This window comes from Mustela nivalis (assembly GCF_964662115.1).
Source record: "Mustela nivalis genome assembly, chromosome: 11".
Classification (NCBI taxonomy): Eukaryota; Metazoa; Chordata; class Mammalia; order Carnivora; family Mustelidae; genus Mustela; species Mustela nivalis.
The window spans coordinates 29,024,007-29,044,197 of record NC_139030.1 but is presented as its reverse complement, the minus strand read 5'-3'; the positions used below and the strand labels follow the sequence as shown (position 1 = coordinate 29,044,197).

The 20,191-nt window shown below is 38.1% G+C and overlaps 1 protein-coding gene across 16 annotated transcripts in view; it reads left to right on the top strand.

Annotated features, from left to right (window-relative positions):
- Window positions 1-20,191, top strand: part of GTDC1 (glycosyltransferase like domain containing 1) — a gene marked incomplete at its 3' end in the record, with an annotated part of 460,833 nt that overhangs the window by 113,299 nt on the left and 327,343 nt on the right. For 12 of the 16 annotated variants that reach the window (XM_082689513.1, XM_082689518.1, XM_082689505.1 and 9 more), the window contains 2 exons: window positions 9,356-9,420; window positions 12,820-13,023. In XM_082689513.1, the coding sequence (XP_082545639.1) occupies window positions 12,845-13,023 (179 nt within the window). In that variant the 5' untranslated portion in view covers window positions 9,356-9,420; window positions 12,820-12,844. Of the gene's footprint in view, window positions 1-9,355; window positions 9,421-12,819; window positions 13,024-20,191 lie in introns of those variants that run through there. The other 4 variants (XM_082689517.1, XM_082689512.1, XM_082689511.1 and 1 more) reach the window with 1 other exon arrangement.

Genomic DNA, 20,191 nt, shown 5'->3' with positions numbered 1-20,191 from the left:
TGAGTATTGCTTTTATTTCATGCACTAGACAAGGAGTATTTGCAAAACCAAATTATAGCATTTGTGAGTAAGTATAGCCCCATTAGTTTAACCCTTGCTGATTAGTTTTTTAATAAGTTTCTTTATAGCAATAGTAGTTAGAATAATTTGAAAACTACTGGCAAGTTCCTGGAGGGGAGTAAGTCTTCAGTAATTGGGAAGTAGTTTGTTATTTCAAACAATTTGGCCTCCTTCCTAAAGTTAGGAAAAATTTATAGTTTCTTTTAATTGCAAGTTGAAACATCCAGTGCAGATAACTTGAAGAACAAAATGAAACCTGAGGAGAAAACCAAAATCACTCAAAGTTCTACCATAAATGATTATTTATGCCTACTTGTGTGCATGTGTGTTCTCTCTCACATTTCTATATTCATATCATCATATATTTTTACATATTCATAGCATGCAATCATGCAAGGGTGGAAGCATTTTTCCATGCCAGTAAATGTTCTTTTTATTATGGTTTTTGATCACTGATCATTTAATTATGAAATTCCTTTTCGTTGGATATTTTGGTTTCAATTTGGGGCAAAGACTGAAGTAAAAATTCTTGATAATTTCCATGGTTAAGCCGTAGAAGTGGTATTGTTGAAGCCAAAGACAGGCACAGTTTTCAAGCTTTTTGTATTGTATTCAGATGTGATAGGACATTTTAATACTTCAAAGCAAATCTAGCCTTGTGCACTGGTAGAGTAAGTATCGGCCTTCAGGGCTTGAGAAGGGTCCCTTTAATTCACAAACTATTCTCATCCGTTCCTCAGAGGGCTGAAATTTTGCCATCACCTGTTGCTCCCTTGTAACATGCAAGTACTCCTTGGAGAGGTAACATATTGTTGTGCCTGGCGGGCATGCACTGTGAACAATGTGCAGGAGTTTATCTGATATTTTCAATTTAGTTCTTACAAGTAAAGTTTGGAAGCAAGGATGGGGGAAAGGGACATTAGAACATTGAGCAAGAGGAATGATAAGGGGGACCAAGTATTTCCTTATTTTAATTCTTCTAAGATCTGTTGAGCAACTATTACATGGAATGCAAGATATTATGTACCTAGTTTTATGAGTATAAGTTATAATCTCTCTCTACAGTGATTCAGGCTGTTTGTTAACTGTGAATGCTAATTAATCCAGTAGAGAGACTTATGGTCCCAGATATGGTGCATATACATGCTGGATAGAGATGTAAGGGGGAATTAATTAACTCCTAAGCAACCTTACTCTGTTTGAACACACTGTTTGCAAAGTGTGAAATTACTTCCTTAAGAGATGATGAGGATGTAGAGTATAGCTTTGGGTAGTTTGCAAAGAATATTCTGTACTGTAAGGTCCCTGATTCATTAGACAAAATATTTATATCATTGGAATGTCTCCTTGAAAAACCAGCTGATAAAGAGATAATAGTGACAGACAAGGCCACTAAATAGATAAAAGCCATAGTGTTTGGTCCAATCAGGAAACTTTGAGCTATGCTACTTATCTTTTATTCAGTGGAAACTTGTGTGTCAGATGATATGGGCAAGCCTGTGCTTCCTCTGTAGTAACTATGGAGAATAGTAGGCCTTCTAGAAATTGTACACTGTTGTCTGTGTATGCCTTTTCTTTACTCAAGAATCTCAATCGTAAATATCTTCAGGATTTAAAAATTCCAGTCTATTATTATCAGACTGACTCTTTTTCTTATAATAGTGAGTAGCTAATAATATGCCCCTTGTGATATTTAAAAATAGTGATACAGCTCTCATTACCATCTCTCTTAGCCCCAGATTTACCCAACCCTGATCTAAACTGGGTTTCTGGGCTTTTGAAAACTTATCACTAATGATCTCTAGAATCTCTCCAGTTTTTCTAGTGTTGGCTTCTTAAGCCATCAGTAAATGTCTTAGACCATTGGCAGACAAAAGATTCTTAAAAAAAATATGTGGCAGCTAGAAAAAGACCTGCTGTAGCACATAAATGGAAGAAAGTATACTTTTAACCAATCCTACTTCTAATAAATAAATTTCTATAGTTAGGTGGAACTTGGAGATGAGAGAAGTACCATTAAACATTTTAGTTGATACCTCTTTAAGGCATGGTTTTATGGATTGGATCTTTAAGGGAATACTGGCTTCACCTCACATTTCCTAACACCATTAATATAAATCTGTTACTGCAGGATGACTTCCATTCATATAAAGTGAATATTAAAATATTAAAGGTATCTAACATAGGTTCTTTCAGGGATATCTATTTCTAGCCCTTCAGTCCTCTGGACATTTCTCTTTCTTCTCCCAGTATTTATCTGATATTCTTTTGCCTCCTGAGCTGTTAGGTTTTTGTTTTTCTTGAAAGTTGATTTCCCTCACTGATAAATAGATTGGGTTGTGAGTTTATGTCCTTTTCATTTTTCCCTGGAAGTGAGTAAATCCAGAACTTTATACTTGGTGACATTTATTTCAACCCATCAAGGGAATGCCACCCATGTTTGCTTGGGTTGCAGTACTTCAAATAGGACGTTGAGAATGTTTGTGTGTTAGAGTCACCCTGCTATTTCTGTTTCAAAATTAACTGAAAATGTGACATGTGCCTCCCACTTGGAGAGGGAAACTTCTCAACAATTTTTTATTTAGTTAAGATGGATTAAGTTCTTAAAAGATGTTAGAGCGAGACTCGCTAACGCCAGTAGAGTTAAGAATCTGTTAGTCATTTTATTTTAATCTCATTTGGTGTGTATATTTATAATTATCTTGCATAATCCAAGTCTGAGTTAAAATTTGGCATAGAAGCCAATGTAGGGTAGCAAGATAATGTTTCGGACCAAGAAAAATATCCCAGTCTAATGATTAAACTTGTTGAATCCTTCCAGGTCACAGACTTGACTGTCATTGTGTTAAATATTCTTGTAGAGTCCGGAAAAGTCAGAGAAGATATTTGGCTGTGGCATGAAACTTGACTTGTAAACCCCTCAGTAGGGCCTTTAAAATAGGCAGGACTATTTTCCTTAGAATGAGGTGTGACATTTTGAATACAATAAGATGTGCATCAAGTTCTCTTTATGAGAGTTAAGTAGTAATTAGTGGTAGGAAGGGGTGATTATTTGCGGCTGATAATAATAAAGGTCTTAGATGAGTTCAAGAAATTGTCAAGGCCATTGCTAAAGAGTTTTATGGTTTATTGACTCAACAGAGTGTTGAACATTTTCTGTTTGCTAAGTACTAAGGATACAGTGGTAAGTAAGCAGACCTGGTCACTGTCTTTTGGAACTTAATATCATAGAGGTTACAGATATTACATAGTCCCTCGTATAAATAAATCCTACAGATGGTAAGTACAAAGAAGTACTACAGATTGTTATATCAGGGAGACTCGGACTTTTGTTTGATGGCAACAGAAGTAAATTATGAGATAGACTGAGCATATCTCTGTGGCTGACCTCTTTGCCTCCTACTTCAAACCATTCTTGTCATATGAATCTTGGACATTGTGTTTCTCCCATCCTAGTCATTAAGGTCTCTTGCCCCATCAGAAAGGCATTAGTCTTGAGCTAGGGGATGAAAGATAAGGGTTGTGGGGTCAGGGAAGGGATGATTATGCAGGACTCTGGAAGGAATTACAAGAGATTAGAACCAGAGTTGTGAGTTTTGTCACCCTAACTATAAGGTATTCTGTATAATGATAGAGTGTGGTTTATACCACTATGTCCTGGATTTATGAACTATTGGGAGTAATGATCAGATATAATAGGTGATACATTGTTTATCATCTTTTACTGACATTTATATTTCACATGTATATACTATATACTGCAGTATATATCATTTACATATTAATAATTATTAAACATTGATATTTAATCCAAAAACTCTAAAGACTAGAAAATGGATGAACCTTTTACTTATTTCCTACCAGGTACCTGCAATGAAGTATAATGGGAAGATACATGACTATAGGATCAAAGACCTGGGTTTAGGCCCTTGCTCTGTTACTTACTCTGTGATACTCAATATTCTCCACATCTTCCACTGTAAAAGAAAAGTGGTTGGTCAGTGTCTCCCACATACCTTCCACCTATGGATCTGTGAAACACCTGGGCTTTCCTGCTTAGGTATACCTATATGCATGGATCAGATAATCCTATTTTCTCCCACCGGACTGATTTGCAGCCCATTTCAGGAAGGTGGAAGCCTTGGAGAAATGCCATCTTGAGAAAGCAAATACATTATTCATCTTGTCAAACTTTTATAAAATGAATAATTGTTGGCAGAAAGTATTTAAAAATGTCTTTTTTTCTTCCCCATTAAATAAAAGTATAATTACTAAATGTGACATGGGATCTCCAGATTGATGGTGAGGGAATCGGCTTCCCATCCTACTTCCACTGCTAGTATTACACTAGCGTGCTGATAGATCAAGCAGATTAAAACACTGCAGGTGATTTTCAAAATTCATGGAATCTCAGAGATACTCATTTTTTTAGGCCATGAAACTTGCTTTGGTCCAGAATGCCGTGCTTGTGGTATTTCTACCATTTCTTTTATCATTGTTCTTTCTCTTATATTAGGAGGTTAAGATAAACTTGTATCTACCCGGAAAAAATACATCTAAAAAGTCTCCTTTCTATGAAAGTAGGAAAAGAGAACCCATATCTCTTTGAAAGAGAATATAATAAAATGTGTTTAGCTATACTAGCTGCTTGATGTAGTTTTGAACTCAGGAATAATGAGAAATCATTAGAAGCAGGTGGAGCGCTGCCTGACACTGGTTTGCTTGGGATCTGTGGGCAGTGAAAGCAATGCTACTTTAAAGGCAGAATCAGGGGCGCCTGGGTGGCTCAGTGGGTTAAACCTCTGCCTTCAGCTCAGGTCATGATCTCAGGGGCCTGGGATGGAGCCCCGTGCTGGGCTCTCTGCCCAGCAGGGAGCCTGCTTCCTCCTCTCTCTCTGCCTACTTGTGATCTGTCAAGTAAATAAAATCTTTATTAAAAAAAAAAAAAAAAGCAGAATCAAGTTCCCGTTTCCCCCTGAATTTTAGTGCAGCTCTAGAGAAACTTAGTGATATTCACAATGTGCCAGATCCTGGGAAGCCCCCAGGAAAAGAACAGCATGGCCCCTGTCCTGCGCATTTCCAAAGGCCCAGAGGGAAGCGGGACCTGGAAAGAGAGTGAAACTAATACGGAGAGTGTACAGAGCAGAGGGGAAGTCCTGTTGAAGAGAAGTTTAGGATGAGGCTTTATAGAATTGGTGATTCATGAGCAGAAATTTTAAGGAAAGTTCATGAGGTAAACGCAAAGAGGCTGACAGAAAAGAGACAAAGGTGTGGAATCACAGAAGGGTAACTATGTGAGTGTAAGCACTTGGTACCATAACAAGGCAGAGTCTAGCCGAGTGGGGGAAGAGAGATCGCAGGGGAGAAGTAAGGATGGCCGTGGCGAAGAGAAAGGAAGGGCCAAACAAGCAAGGTCTCAGCTGTCGTGTGTAGGGCATTGGACTTTATCCTTAGGTGGTGGAGACCTTGCAGGTTTTTGAGCATCTCGCCTGATGATCACATTTGCATTTTGGAAGATTACTTGTGGCTGGATTATGGTGGATGGTGTGATGGGAATCAGATGGTGTGGCAGCATGGAGACCTAGTTTAAGAGGGTGATGCAATAGTTGGAATGAGTGATGAGATGATTTTCTGGTGTAAAATTTTCTGTTGATTCACAAATACACTACCACATTTTAAAATGTCAGCAAATTGAAATGTTTTTAGTATTCAGTAGAACTAATTCATTGCTACTTTTATAGTTTGAAATTATTCATGAAATTAATAGCAATGAAAAGTTGAAAGAGGGTGAGTATTTTGTCAGTGAAATTAAACCAGTAAACTTCTCACAAAAAATTTTGTAGTTATAATTTCGCAATATAGTGGGGAATATAACTTCACAAAAATGTAAAGCAATGATTTGTAATATGTACACATCTGTGGAAATTAAGCATATTTGAAAACAAGTGAATGATGTTATAGTGTTAGTGCGTATAAGTATTTGTTGAATTTGCATTTGACACAGTTATAACCAAGATTTTGTATTAATTCAAGTCATGGAGTAAGTGACTGATAGTTCTAAACAGAGAGTTAAATCCCAAGTTGAGAAAGAATGAAAATATTTGTTAGGGAAAATTAAATAGCAATATATGCATATGAGATTGTAATTTTTAAAAGAGCTTTTATAAAAGATCATAAGAAATCATTGGAAAAGCACACTTAAAGATTGCTTTAAATTGTGTCACAAACAGGATGGCATACATGTCTTCTCACTAGACCTTGGTTTTGGTGCATAAATCCTTAGTTCTTCATTACCACAACAGGAAACTAAAGTCAGAACTAAAGAAATTAGAACACTCATAGCACTGTGGGGCAATAAAATATTGCAGTGCTACATCTCTTTCATTATGAACCCAAGATTTTTATTTTTAATGTTACTGTTTAAGTACACACAGTAGTACACAAGTTATCATAAATGTTAGGTTATATGTCCCTAATCAAATAATGGAGTAATGATCAGTTTCCATTATGCATTATCTTTTTTTTTTTTTTTTAAGGTTTTATTTATTTACCTGATGGAGAGTGAGCTAGAGAACAAAAGTTGGGGGAGAGGCAGAGGGAGAGAAAGAAGCAGACCCTCTGCTGAGCAGGGAGCCCATTGAGGGCTCCATCCCAGGACTGGAGGATCATGACCTAAGCCAAAGGCAGATACTTAACTGACTGAGACACCCAGGCGCCCCCATTATGCATCATCTTTAATTCAAACTAATGTTCAGAAACCTGATTCATTCCTTAGTGTCCGCCAAACTTCCTTTAATTATGTAGAATACTGCCTGTGCCTATAGTTTTAGGATTGCAGGGTTTTTTTACTCTGCATTTGATACCTGATTGTATTTTAGTACCTAGAGATTACATTGAGGTTAGGATGAATTTGCTACACCTGATTTTAATGAAAAGTTTTTAAAAAATAACTTTTTGGTAGGATCTGCTTATCTCTCTTTTCCCCACCTCCTGACCCCCATATGATACTTGATTATAGTGTGATACTTTGAGGATATTAATTTTGCAAAACGTATTTTTACTGTATATTCCCCCTTATTTACTATATATTCACCCTTGTTAGGGGAATTGACGGTGACATGTGTTTCAAAGTAGAAATTTTTTTATGCTTATTTTTTTACTGTTTAATGAGATTTCAGGTATATTTTAACAACTGGGGTTTCCCTGATGAATCATTAAAATAAGTGAGTGGGTTGGAAGGTAATGCTAACTTTTCTCAGTACTGCCCTGTTTTACCCTGCTGGGTTATTCATTGCTTTTAAAATAGAACCTGGTATGTTGGAGTTGGTGGGTGGAGGTGCCGAAGGGAAGGGGTCAGTTAGAAAATACCAGGTAAACCTCTGATGACCTATTGGGAAGTCCTACTCAAATTTTATTTTCCCCAACTTAGAGCAGTTAGTGTTTAAGTTCACTGGTTTTGTTGTTGTCGTTGTTTTGTTTTGTTTGCTCTGCCAAACTTAACTTTTAAAATATTGTATATAGGCAAATAGAAAATATATTTTCAGCGATTGATTGAAGGTTAAGGTATCAAGCCCCGTGTGGATTAGCCTGTGGAATCAATTTCTCATGTGTGTGGGATTAAAACCGTTAAAACCATCATCACTGAAACCATACCTTCCTACAGCTAATAGCAATAAAGTGTCTGTGGAATAAATTAATACAACAATTCCTCTGATTTAAAATTATTACCTGGTATTTGGTTGGAAAATTATTTGAATATTATAAGTAACTGAATTGACATCATATACGAGGACTAATTACAGGTTTCTAATGTGACTTAGGTTTATTTTTTTAAAAAATTCACATGATCTATTTATACTTAGCCCATCTTTTTCAATAAGTCAATGGCATATTGCAGATTTCCTTTATACTGTTTAAAAAAAAAAACCTACAACAGCAGTTCTGTTAGAGGAGGTAGACCAAAATGTAGTTCACCTTGAAGATGGCTCAGGGAATAAAGAAATTAGGTCAAGCTTAAAATAAATGCAGGTACAGTGACGAAAAGTTATAATAAAAATTTAAAAATATTCACAGCCTTGGTTTCAGGCTACTTTTGTTCTTGGTGATCTTATCAGTGCATTATTAGTTTTTAATTGAGATGACACTAATGGCACTTTTCCCATTTTGGTCAAAATGTTTATGTGAAATATTTTTGTGCTTTTTCCCTTTGTGTCCTCTTTTACTTGTAAATATAAAGTTTTGGAAAGGCAGCCAGTTCTTAAATCATTTGACCTCTCGTGATCTTAAGTAGAATTTGAAGTGGTTTAAAATTCCTGTGTCATAGCTATCATTTTGACTCATTTATATTGCCAATTTAATGTTTAGCATTTAACCATGTATCATTAAATCATAGTATTGATAATGAATTAAACTTTCATAAAGCTTTAATAGTATAGTAGATTCTCATTCATTTGCTGTCACTGGGGAATAAAATATGCTGAAGAAATGAGTTTTTTTTTTAATTGAAGCTTACTGGGTTAAGCAGAAAAACTTAAAAGTTGATAAAATTTTATCTGACACACTTTGTATGCTCTTTCTGGGAGCAAGAATGGATTGGCCATTAACTTTTTTTTAACTTTTTTTTAATGTCATAAAACATTAACATTCTAGTGTTCTGCAGAAGGACATGGGCTTTCTGATTAGTATTTGTTGCCTCTAATAAGAAAGTTTTTTGTTTTTTGTTTTTTTTTCTTTGAAATAAGTGCCACACCCCTCATTGATATACTTACTCAGTGATTACCCTAGGCATGCACTGAAGACCTTTGGCTAGGCTCACCTACCATCCATCTTCTGGCAAACACCTGGCCACAGCCTCGGGCTGTAAAGAAGACCTCTTTCTTGCTTAGAAGTAAGCATTCTCCGTGTTCAGAACTGCTGTTCAAGCGCTCACTCCCTAGCAGCCATTGATAGTGGTCCCTGATGTCTGTATTCACCCATGCTCCTGAGCATCTGTGGTGTCAAAGTGACCACCTGCCGTCTTCTGGGATTATTGCTAAAATGAGCAAACGGCACACTCCCTTTATCTTTTAGCAAATTTTAGCATAACAGCAAAAATCCTTTTTAACAAAGTGTTGTGTTTTTTTTTTTTTAACCTGATACTTGTTTGTTTCAAGCAGTGTTTTCTAAAAACTCAAGCACAATAAGAATATTTGTACTGTTCTTTAATGTGCTATAATGACATTTGGTTTGAATTTTATATTTAAAAATCAGCTTCCTCTCTTTTGCTTGCACCTAATGGGAATCATCTGTCTTCCAGGTTGCGCTTGAAGAAGACTATAGGGAAGAATCCATTTTCTTCTTGCCACAAAAGTTGCAATAGAAGTAAGTAAGGAAACTGCCAGGTTATGTCCGTCTCCACAAAACAAGCAGAACAAATTTCCATGAATCAAAGCCACTAAGTATAGTTTTCAGAGATGGTAGGACATAGTTACTCTCCCTAGGAAAATACCAAAAACGCAGGCACACCCATTGGCCACTAGAAAAATGCTCAAGTAAATGCTAGTTCAAACCTGTACATTTCACTCTTCTTACTGAGCTATTAAAGGGGTGGAAATCTACTATAGCTATAATCTTTTTTTCCCCTTTTCTATTTTTCGACCTCCCACATGCTTGGTGTTCAGTTCTGCTTACTGAATGTCTTGAATCTACAGCAGCACCTACACATACGGCCTCCACATTGGCTTATGGTTTGCAGATAACTCATGATTCAGACCCATAAGAAACATCTGTAAATACATGGCATGATATGTGCTCTAGATTAATCATTTAAAAGGGCAAAGGAATGAAGAATCAGAAAGCTTTTTTCCCCTTCTAATATTGGTGTTGCTTTTTTTGAGGTTATATGAATGAAATATTCTTTAGAGTGGTTTAGAGCACATCCTATCACTTCAGGAAATAGCTCAGGTCATTTTTACAACAACCTTTTAAGGATATATAAGGCATATACACCTTGTCATGATTAGATCAGAGGAAATAAACCAAGATAGAGACAACTGTGATGTGATCTTGTAAGCAAACTGTTAACTGCTTTTAGTCTGTCTTGAAACCTTTGATATAACTTTCAAAATTGCCTTATGTTGGTCTCTCAGTTGACTTTCTAAAAGTTTCCATTATTTGAAGGATTACAGGCTACCATTTTGTGAAACTGATCTTATTGAACCTTGTGTTTATTAGTGGTGGTCTTTAACTGGCTTGAAAAAAGCCAAGCCAGTGCATAGCTAAGCCCCTAAGCTCACTTCTTTCCAGATACCTGTGAGGCTCTCAAATTCTTATTTGAAATGCAAACTGCTAATAAGGAATGGGTAAAACCCACCACACTTCCCACCAGTTCTTGGTTGAGAGGGGGCCGTGACTGAAAATTACTGATTTTAAAATGCAGGAGGATACAAATATATCCTTTTCCCTTATGTAAGGTGGTTTATACTGAAAATGGGAGGGCAAAATATCTTACTACTGTGTTAGTTATTAGGCTTCAGTTTTATCTTCACAACACACCTCTGAGGTTAGTATTGTTACCCTCATTTTACAGAAGGCGAGACTCAAGTCCTACAAAGTTAGGTAACTTGTCCAAGATTACACAGCGAGGAAGTGACACTGCTGAGCCTCAGACTTCTATCTCCCTGACCCTAGAGTTCATGCCTTTCCCAGCTGAGGAACACTGCTTCTTGTTTTGTAGAGAAATGAAATATACACTTATATATATTTTTTTCTTTAAAAATGCTCATTGGAGGGGCGCCTCTGTGGCTCAGTGGGTTAAAGCCTCTGCCTTCGGCTCAGTTTGTGATCCCAGGTTCCTGGGATCGAGCCCTATATCGGGCTCTCTGCTCAGGGGGGAGCCTGCTTCCCTCCCTCTCTCTGCCTGCCTCACTGCCTACTTGTGATCTCTGTCAAATAAATAAATAAAATCTTAAAAAAACATATAAAAATGCTCATTGGAAATTCAGACATCAAGAACTAAGCTTTTTTCATTCCAGCCATATCTTTGAGAACCATTTGGAACTTTGAAATGCAATTTAAATAGGCATTGGTTTGAACAAGGTGAAATGCAGTTTTACTAGTAAAAAGCATCATTGAGGTTAGTATTGTTACCCTCATTTTACAGAAGGCGAGACTCAAGTCCTACAAAGTTAGGTAATTTGTCCAAGATTACACAGCGAGGAAGTGACACTGCTGAGGGTGGCTCAGTTGGTCAAGTGTCCAACTCTTGGTTTCAGCTTAGGTTATGATCTTAGGGTCATGAGATCGAGCCTCACATTGGGCTTTGCGCTCAGCATGAGTCTGCTTGAGATTGTCTACCTCTCCTTCTCCATCTGCTCCTACCCTGGCTTGCACTCTGTCTCTCTCTAAAATAAATAAAATCTTTTTTTAAAAAGCATCATTGAGTTGTTGATACTAATAATTTTGTGGAACAGTATTATTAAGAAGAACAATATGCTGTTTAATGAGGTATTTACTTGAGTCATAAAGGAAAATTCAGACATCTGGAATATTTTTTAAACAATGTAGTATTTATGTACAGAGTGATGTTTCTTCCTTCTTACAGGAAATAACGTGTAATTTGAAATGTATATGGATTTTTTTTTTACATTCACACATACATTTTTATTTCACTGAGCACATTAACAAAAGTCATATTATTAAACCAAAAAATTGCTTATATAGCTAACTCGCTGAGATGAAAAATTTACCATGTCTTTATTTTTTTTTTTAAGACTTTATTTATTTATTTGAGAGAGAGAGAGTGAGAGAGTGAGAGCATGAGAAGAGAGGAGGGGGAACTGGGTTGGGCAGAGGGAGAGGGAGAAGCAGATTTCCTGCTGAGCAAGGAGCCCGATGAGGGACTCAATCCTAGGACCCTGAGATTATGACCTGAGCCAAAAGGAGTTGCTCCACCAACTGAGCCACCCAGCACCCTACCATGTCTTTAATAAAACATTACTTTATCTCTCTTAATGGGATTGTTGTTTAAAGAAAGGTTGTAGAAACCTTGCTGGCTCATAGGCATATAGCTTTATCCCCCTTTTTGGGTTTTCCTTTGCAGGTGGGAAATTGGTGATAATGGGGAGGTGGTCAGGGTATGTGCAGTGTCTCAAGAAATTGTATCCTAAGATTTTTAACATTAGAGGTTTGAGATTTAAATATGAATGTGCTTTCTTTCTACATATGGAGTCTCTTGGGGCAGGGATAGCTGGTGAATTTAAAGATGAATGAATGTCACACTTAGAGAATCAGAGAATTCTAAACTGGATAGGGTCTTACAAACAAAGGGCTCTTGGAGTGGAAGTCTTAGGAGATGAGTTCAGTGACTGTCTGAGAGTAGTAGAGCTCCAGGCCAAGCCACTCCCTGGTTACTGAGTCTGGGTCCCAGCCATTCCAACCAGGAAGTGAATGATCACAGCAGGGGAGGGCTTTAAACTTCCTGGGGCTGGAGAAAAAAAACCTGAGTCATTGTGGAAGTAATCTTAGGCAAGAAGAAAACAAATTCGAAAAATAAGCGTCCTTTATTTCCTCTTGTTAACACAAATGATGGAAAAATGCTGATTACAAAAATATAAACCCTAAGTGTTGGTACTTTAAAAAAAAAGTGGGATGTAGCATATTTTAAAAAAATTAAGCGTCTGTAAATTATTTGCTTTCTGAGTGTAAGTTATTTTAGAAAGTCTTGATGCACACACTTATATATACATATGTTAGAAAAATATTGTTTTGCTTATGATTTAGAATCTGCGAAGGCTTGAAAGGGCCCATGAGTCTTCTCATCATTGAGGCGTTCTATGGAGGGTCCCATAAACAGCTGGTGGATCTGCTCCAAGAAGAGTTGGAAGACTGTGTCCTTTATACCCTGCCTGCAAAGAAATGGCATTGGAGAGCACGGACGTCGGCTTTATACTTCTCCCAGAACGTTCCCGTCAGTGAGCAGTACAGGTAATTGGAGCTCGGGCTGCACCTGCAGCCTGTTTTTACTGTACGTGTTGCTTCTGTTGGCATCTATGAGATTTTCGCCAGCCGTGGCATTGGTCAGTATGGCTACAATAGACTCAGCAGAGCAGGAGAGTTCATTTACACTCTGAGGACAGCTGGCTGGTAGAACAGTGGTCCCTTTAGAACCTAAAAGCCTTCTCTCATCTGTCTTGTGATGGTATCACATGCATGTGTGTGGGTGTGGATGACATTTTTGGCCTCAGAGGAGAGTTGATTTTGGGCACGTTTTTTGTTGGTGTTGTTCCATAACCTCCAGTGTCTCTTGTAGTGAGTGTGCTGTTTTTGGTTAATTTATTGTGTCTGCTCTGCACCAGGAGCTAAGGCTGAAAAGGCAGATGTGACCACGGTTTGTGCCCTTAAAGCTTTAAAGACTATTGAGGTAGAGATGGACTTGCAGGTACAAAGTGAGCGTGAAAAATGGAAGAATTAATTTTGTCTGTGACAAAGTGGAGGTGGCTTTCTAGAGCTGGTCAACCTTTGTTTAGTCTTCAGGGATGAATAGATTTGGGGCACATAGGAGTCAGTTCTGAATTCTAATCAGTTAGGAAGTGGGAACTAGGGGTACCCAGTAGAGATTCTTTTGGGACTAGAAAGATGAATGAGAAATAGTGATGACGTTCGATGGGGAACAAGTAGAGTACTGAACATCCTGATCTTTTTATTCTCTGTTGGTATAAACTGTCTTGTGTCTCCTGCTTGGTAAACTGTGGGAGATTATCCTCCAGTGTCATATAGATCTTCTCTTCTTTTCATTCTGGGGCCCTTCCGTGTAGAACGGCATTGGTGTAAGCAGCACTATTAATAATGGATAGGGAAGACAGATTGTTGGAGACAGGGCACGTTGTGGGCTGCCGTGCTCACCATGCCTTCAGCAGTTGCATCTATCTGTTGCTGCTTGTAAGGTGGAACAGTCACAAGGGAGACAGTAGCTTGGGATTTAAATGTAGGTTACTGTTCTTCAGAGTAATAAGGGGGATTCAGAGAATAGCCCATTTCATGTATGAAAACCATGCATCACGTCTGAACATTCGGATGGTCAGGTGGAATAGCAGTGAGCACTCGGGTCACTTTGCTTGGGATTATAAAGGTAAAATTCTGTTTGGGGGCATATTAAGAATTTATTTTTCTAATCAAAAGTGTATTTTCCCTTCCATAATTTAATGTTTTATATTCTGATATCACTAAGTGAATATGGTTGATGGATAGTATTAGAAATTTCAATGAGTATATCAATATAAAAGTTCTAAGGGCAATGATAAGACTGTTGCTATGTTATAATATGACTGTTTATAGTTGCTTTCACAACTCTTTTAATTGTGTATCATGGCACCAAATGTATTGTCTTACTTAGGGTCAAGTGATCCCGTTGACTTTATGACATGTTTTCATTTAACGTTATTTGGTATAATGCATTTCTACAATGATTTGAACATTGAAACGAGCCGTTTCTCTATCTGCTGTTAGATTTCATTTTGATAAGGCAGTTTTTCCAGCATGAAATTGTTGTGTCACAAACGTATGTGTGTGGAGAGCATGTGTGCAAACCCTCCTGTGCAATGGCTTCTCCACTGCTCGTGAGGCCCAAAGCAATGAGGATCAACATCACAGCGTTTGCTGAAGCAGTCTTCCTGGGGAGGTGGATTGCTGTAAGATTGTGCTGTAAAGGTTTACTCTCTGATAGTCACAACCTACAAGGCCCAGCAGTGGTATGTAAGATCTTTCAAGGTCGGTCATCTAAGCTGTGCAGATTAATCTAATCAGACTTCACTAAAAGATATACCTCACCAGTTGAACCAGAGTTATATTTGACCAGTGATAACTTATCTACTCTTTTGTAATACTTTTGGAAAAGTAGCAACAGTTTGAAAACTTACAGAGTTAAAAAAAATATGCTCACTCAACCCCACATTGAAGTGTAAGAAAAGTCTTTTGCTATACCAGATAAATCTGACCTCCGTGGAGACTTCTAAAGATATGAGGAGTTTTTGCCTCTTAGATAGTTAACTCTCTTTGTACACTTGGGAGATGAAATCATCACAATTCAGAAAGCACCAGTATTACATACTATGCAAAATTACTCAGAACAGGTAGGGACTGTGTCTGATAAAAGAGACCATGAATATAGGTAAACACATTATTTTTCTCAGCTTCTGTACATACAGTCATTATTGTCTTGAGCTTCTTATGCAGAAAATATTTTATTACTAACAGAATAAATGCTTCAGCCTAATTACTCAGTTCGATTCTGCTTTATTTTGGTAGCTAGAAGAATACATCATGGGTCACATTTGGAGCTATTTAATTTTATCATAGATTACAAAAGCGCCACGGGTTATTTTTCCCAAAAGTAGTTGGTAATGATTGTTCCTGAGGTTATATTAAAATTTCCCCTTCTGGAAACCACAAAATGCAGAAAAATGTCTCGAGGATGGGCCTTAAATTTCATATTCTGAAATGTATGAGTCATTTGTCCCAGGATTAGCATTTTGACTTTCTTAGATATACCTACCTAGAGTAGGCATCAAATATATTTCACTCATTTTTTTTCTTTACTGAGCTGAGACAATCACTGTTACTTAAAATCATTTTTTTTCTCTCTCAGCAGCTTGCAATTATATTTTTCATTCCATCCGAGGTACTGTAGCAGATTCTGATCATTGGCCACTTAACAGCCCTTCTTCCTTGTTAACAGAATCACACTTGTCTTTGGAGTGGCTAAGTACCCAGCCCCTGGGAGTGAAGCATGATTGACCTGAGTTGGTCATTATGATCCCGATCTCTGCCCAATTTTCCCAGCTTTCCTTGCAGTTAGTGCTGGTTAGTGACTAGGTTTTGGCAAATTAGACTTAAGTGGATGACTTCTGGGGGTTCTTCCAACAAAGTTTGTTTTGTTTTGTTTTTAGTTGTGAAAGGAGGAAGCCATTTTCCTTTCCTGCATTTGACAGTGGTTGTGATGTCCACAACCATGACATGACAGCATGAGGACAAATTACCTGGGCTGCCAAAAATGGCTGATGGAAGGCTGGAAAGAGCCTGGATTTGACTTCTATTTTGGGCAATAGAGCTACCTAGTCACCTGAAAACCTCTCATCTCTAGGAATGATTCATAAAGTGTAACAACTTTCCTTTTTTTTTTTTTTTTAAGATTTTATTTATTTATTGGACACAGAGAGAGATCACAAGTAGTCAGAGAGGCAGGCAGAGAGAGAGGAGGAAGCAGGCCCCCTGCTGAGCAGAGAGCCAGGTGCGGGGCTCTATCCCAGAACCCTGGGATCATGACCTGAGCCGAAGGCAGAGGCTTAACCCACTGAGTCACCCAGGCACCCCAACAACTTTCCTTTTAAGTCTATAGCTAAGCAAAGTAAGAGAGGATCTGAAGAAGGATCTGGAAATTAGAGTGGTAGCTGGCGTTGAAGCTCTGGCTGCCTATTTTCATAAAGGGGACCGGTTAACTTAGGTGACATTCTGAAATGAAATATCATACAGCTTTGACCTGAATTAGGAAGATTTCTGTGTGCTCTCATGGGAACCTCTCCAAGACATTTTCAGTGACAGAAACTAAGGTGCTAGACAATGTTATTGGTATCGAGAAAGGAGGTGATGAGAACAGCAGTGGAAGAGTGCAGAGAACAGTGGTTTGAAGTTCAGCATGGCAGAGGAGGTCAGTGCCCACCTGTATCCCTCCGACCTTCCCTTTCACAGCACCCTGGCCAGCTCTCCGTGTCCGCCTGTGCAGCTCTTTGACGGAGCAGCTGCTCTGCCCTGCTCACAGCGGGCTGTGAGCAGCCCTTCACCAATGATCTTCGCCCCTTGGATGAAATCATTCTGGTGTGTGTGCAGGAGAGGAATCGTTAGCAAAGGTTCCTTAAAAACCCTGTAAGTCAGAAAATGTGCAAGTGTAATTCTAAATAACTCCTGGGTCACAGGAGAAATCACAGCAGATAATAAAAAATAGGACTGAATCATAATGAGCATATTGTATATCACAATGCAGGTTGTATCTAAATTGACCGTCACAGCCACATCATCTTTAATAAATTTATTTTTATTATTTTTTTACTTATGGTATACAGGCCCTCTAAAGCTTGTGACCCTGAGTAAGGACCCTCTTACTTGAATCTAGGAGTAGTATTGGGAAGGAAGGAGTAAAAAAGAGTGAAAAATAGTGAAGTGAAAGCAAATGAAAGTGGAGATGAAGAAACTAAGTTACTTTGAGATAATAAAATGGATAAACACAGGCATGATTTTTTTAAGGCACAAATAATTTTTGGAATTATGTAGCTGTAGACCTGTGGATATGGCACAGATCAATAAAAAGGGGAAATGCTCTTAATAGTTTTATGTCAATAGAGATGAAACCTTAGACAAAAGAGCGAATTTCTTAGAGAAACATAACTTACAAAACCTCACTTAAAATGAAACAGAGGGGTGCCTGGGTGGCTCAGCAGTTAAGCAGCTGCCTTTGGCTCAGGTCATGATCCCAGGGTCCTGGGATCAAGTCTCGCACAGGGATCCTTGCTCAGCAGGGATCCTGCTTCTCTCTCTGCCTGCTCTGCCTGCCACTCCCCTTGCTGCTTTCTCTCTGTCAAACAAAATAAAATGAAACAACCTTTAAAAAAAGTGAAGCAGAAAGCCTGAATGGAATTATAGTGATTAAAGATCATGCATTAGCTAAAAATTTACCTACTACAAGACTGAGGCTGGGTGTCTGAGCAGGGTTGGTTCACTGCACTGGGGTCTCCTTGCCTCTTTCAAAACCTGTGTTACATGAGATTGAGTCCCTGGTGTTCTAGGTTTTCTGTTTCTTGTACCCACACAAGTCCTAACTGTTAGTAAATGCTGATTATCGTTATGATACCTTTTACTTCCCTACCCAGCCCCCCTTCTCTCCCCCAACCTCCTACCCCCTGCTTTTTTTTAATGACCAAGGAGGGGCAAGGAAAGCAAGTAGTTGGATAGGAGTTAAATTGAAGGACAGTTCAGTTGGATCAAGCAATGCCTACAGTGAAATTAGAGCTTATGGTGATATGTGGCTGTTGATAATTCTGTTTGATTTCCCATAGTCTTGATTGTGGCCTTTCACTAAGCAGGTTCTCTTTCAAGGAATGTGTGAATTTTTTTTCCTTCTTAAATTCCCTGTGAAACATTGAATGTCACTTTCTTTGGGAAAATGAACATTTTTAGCTGATATGAATTACCTATGCATGTTTGTTGTTTGTAGCTAGCCCTTGTGAATAAAGGTATGGCTAAACTAGTGGGTACAGGTGAATTAATACAGAAGGTGGTGGTTTCTGAAACAGTTCTTTCGTAGATTAGTAATATAAATTTTTCTTTACTTGATAGTTATGTCCTGTTTTGAATAGTTACCTTTTGTGAAAAACACAACTTTCTGAATAACATATTAATATTTTAATCATAAAAGTTCTTTTATTAAAAGATGCATTTCTGAATAATTTAGTATTATTTTCATTATGAGAATGCCTTTTTATTAGTGTCTGACATATTTGGGAGTATAAAAGTAAACGATGACTTAATAAGAATTTGCAGGTAAGTGGGTTTACAGGCAAGTTTGGTGTAGATAGGGCAGTCATTTGACATCTTTGTAGTAACCAGAGCAGGATTTCATGGGGGTAAGTGATAGTAATAATAGCTAACATATTGAACACTTACCATGTGGTAGATATTCTACAATCCTGGAAGCTTGATATGGTTTTCCTGGTTTTACGGAAGAGGAAACTGAGGCTTAGAAAGTGAAGATATTTGCAATGGGTTACCCAGCCAGTGGTGGGTATGTGGTTGGAGTTCAAGTCTGGGTACCTACAGAGGCCATACAATGTTCTTTATAAGCCCATGCTCTTAATCACTATGCTATCTTAATTCCCTGCCTACTCAGAATAAACTAGTGAAGGGGATTAAGCCTAAGTACCTCTTGATTAAAAATATATGACTGAATTTTAATATTAGAAGTGGGTGTGTGCTTATCCTGATCTTGAGCAGGATTATAGCTCCTGAATCTTGTTGGAGACTGGAGGTTGGAAACCTGGAGGCTTTCTAGGTCTGGGACTCTGTGATGTTCTCATTTTTCCTCAGGGCATTTGTTCTTTAGTTTTTGGCCATAGCAATTATAAGTCATTTGAATTTTCTTCTTTTGAAATCCAAATAAAAAATGACAAACAATGGATGCTATATAAAAATTACAGGGTAGGTTCATGAATACAAGCCTAACTTTCTCTAGAATGTTCACCTTCAGTCCTACATAATCTTTAAATGGGTCTTCCCTGAAGTTCTCTACTTGGTTTATGAACTTGATAGAGGCAGCATTCCAGTACTGACTAGCTCACTTCCCGTATAGCATTATCAGTTGTATATACTTGGGGTTTGGATGATGTTCCTACACCAGGTAAATAATACTGTCATTAGGTACAGTGTAGCATCCCATAATCTCAGCAATATGGGACTGTTCCGTTTATGAGAATTGGTTTCGACCTTCCCCACCACTGTTGCCCACTTCACCGGCTTCCCCATAATAGGCTGCCTAATGGCGGGATTTTCTTTTGGGTTGTTTTCCTATCAGCCTTGCTCTCCTCTCTAGTTCTGCACACCAGAACTTTCCAGAATTTGCATAGCGCTTAGAGCTTCATCCACAATATTTCCTCTCAATGAAATATCTTCTGCATGAGAGTGGCCTTTAGTTTAGCCATCTGGACTTTATGTTGAAAACATAGTTGACCACAACACTACAGAGAGAGAATGATCCCGCAAACCAAAGAACTATTCGTTCAGTCAGTCTCTGTCTCTCTGCCTCTGGATGCTTCCTTTTCCTCTCGCTCTCTTCTCTCTCTCCTTCATATCCACACACACACATGTGCACACACACAAATGACTACTCTTAATTACGCTAGCGACTTCTTCACTGCAAAACTGGAAAATTAACCCTCTTACCGAGCTTCCTGAAGTTTGGTTCTCATGCTACATCTTTTTCTACTTTTCTTGATATTCCTTTGTCCGTGCTCTTGGGAAGTAAAATATTCCAGTGTCAGGAAAAAAAAATTTTTTTTCCTGTTGTAGAGTTTGTCAGTTACTCTCACCACAAGCTGCTAATTCAGAAGTG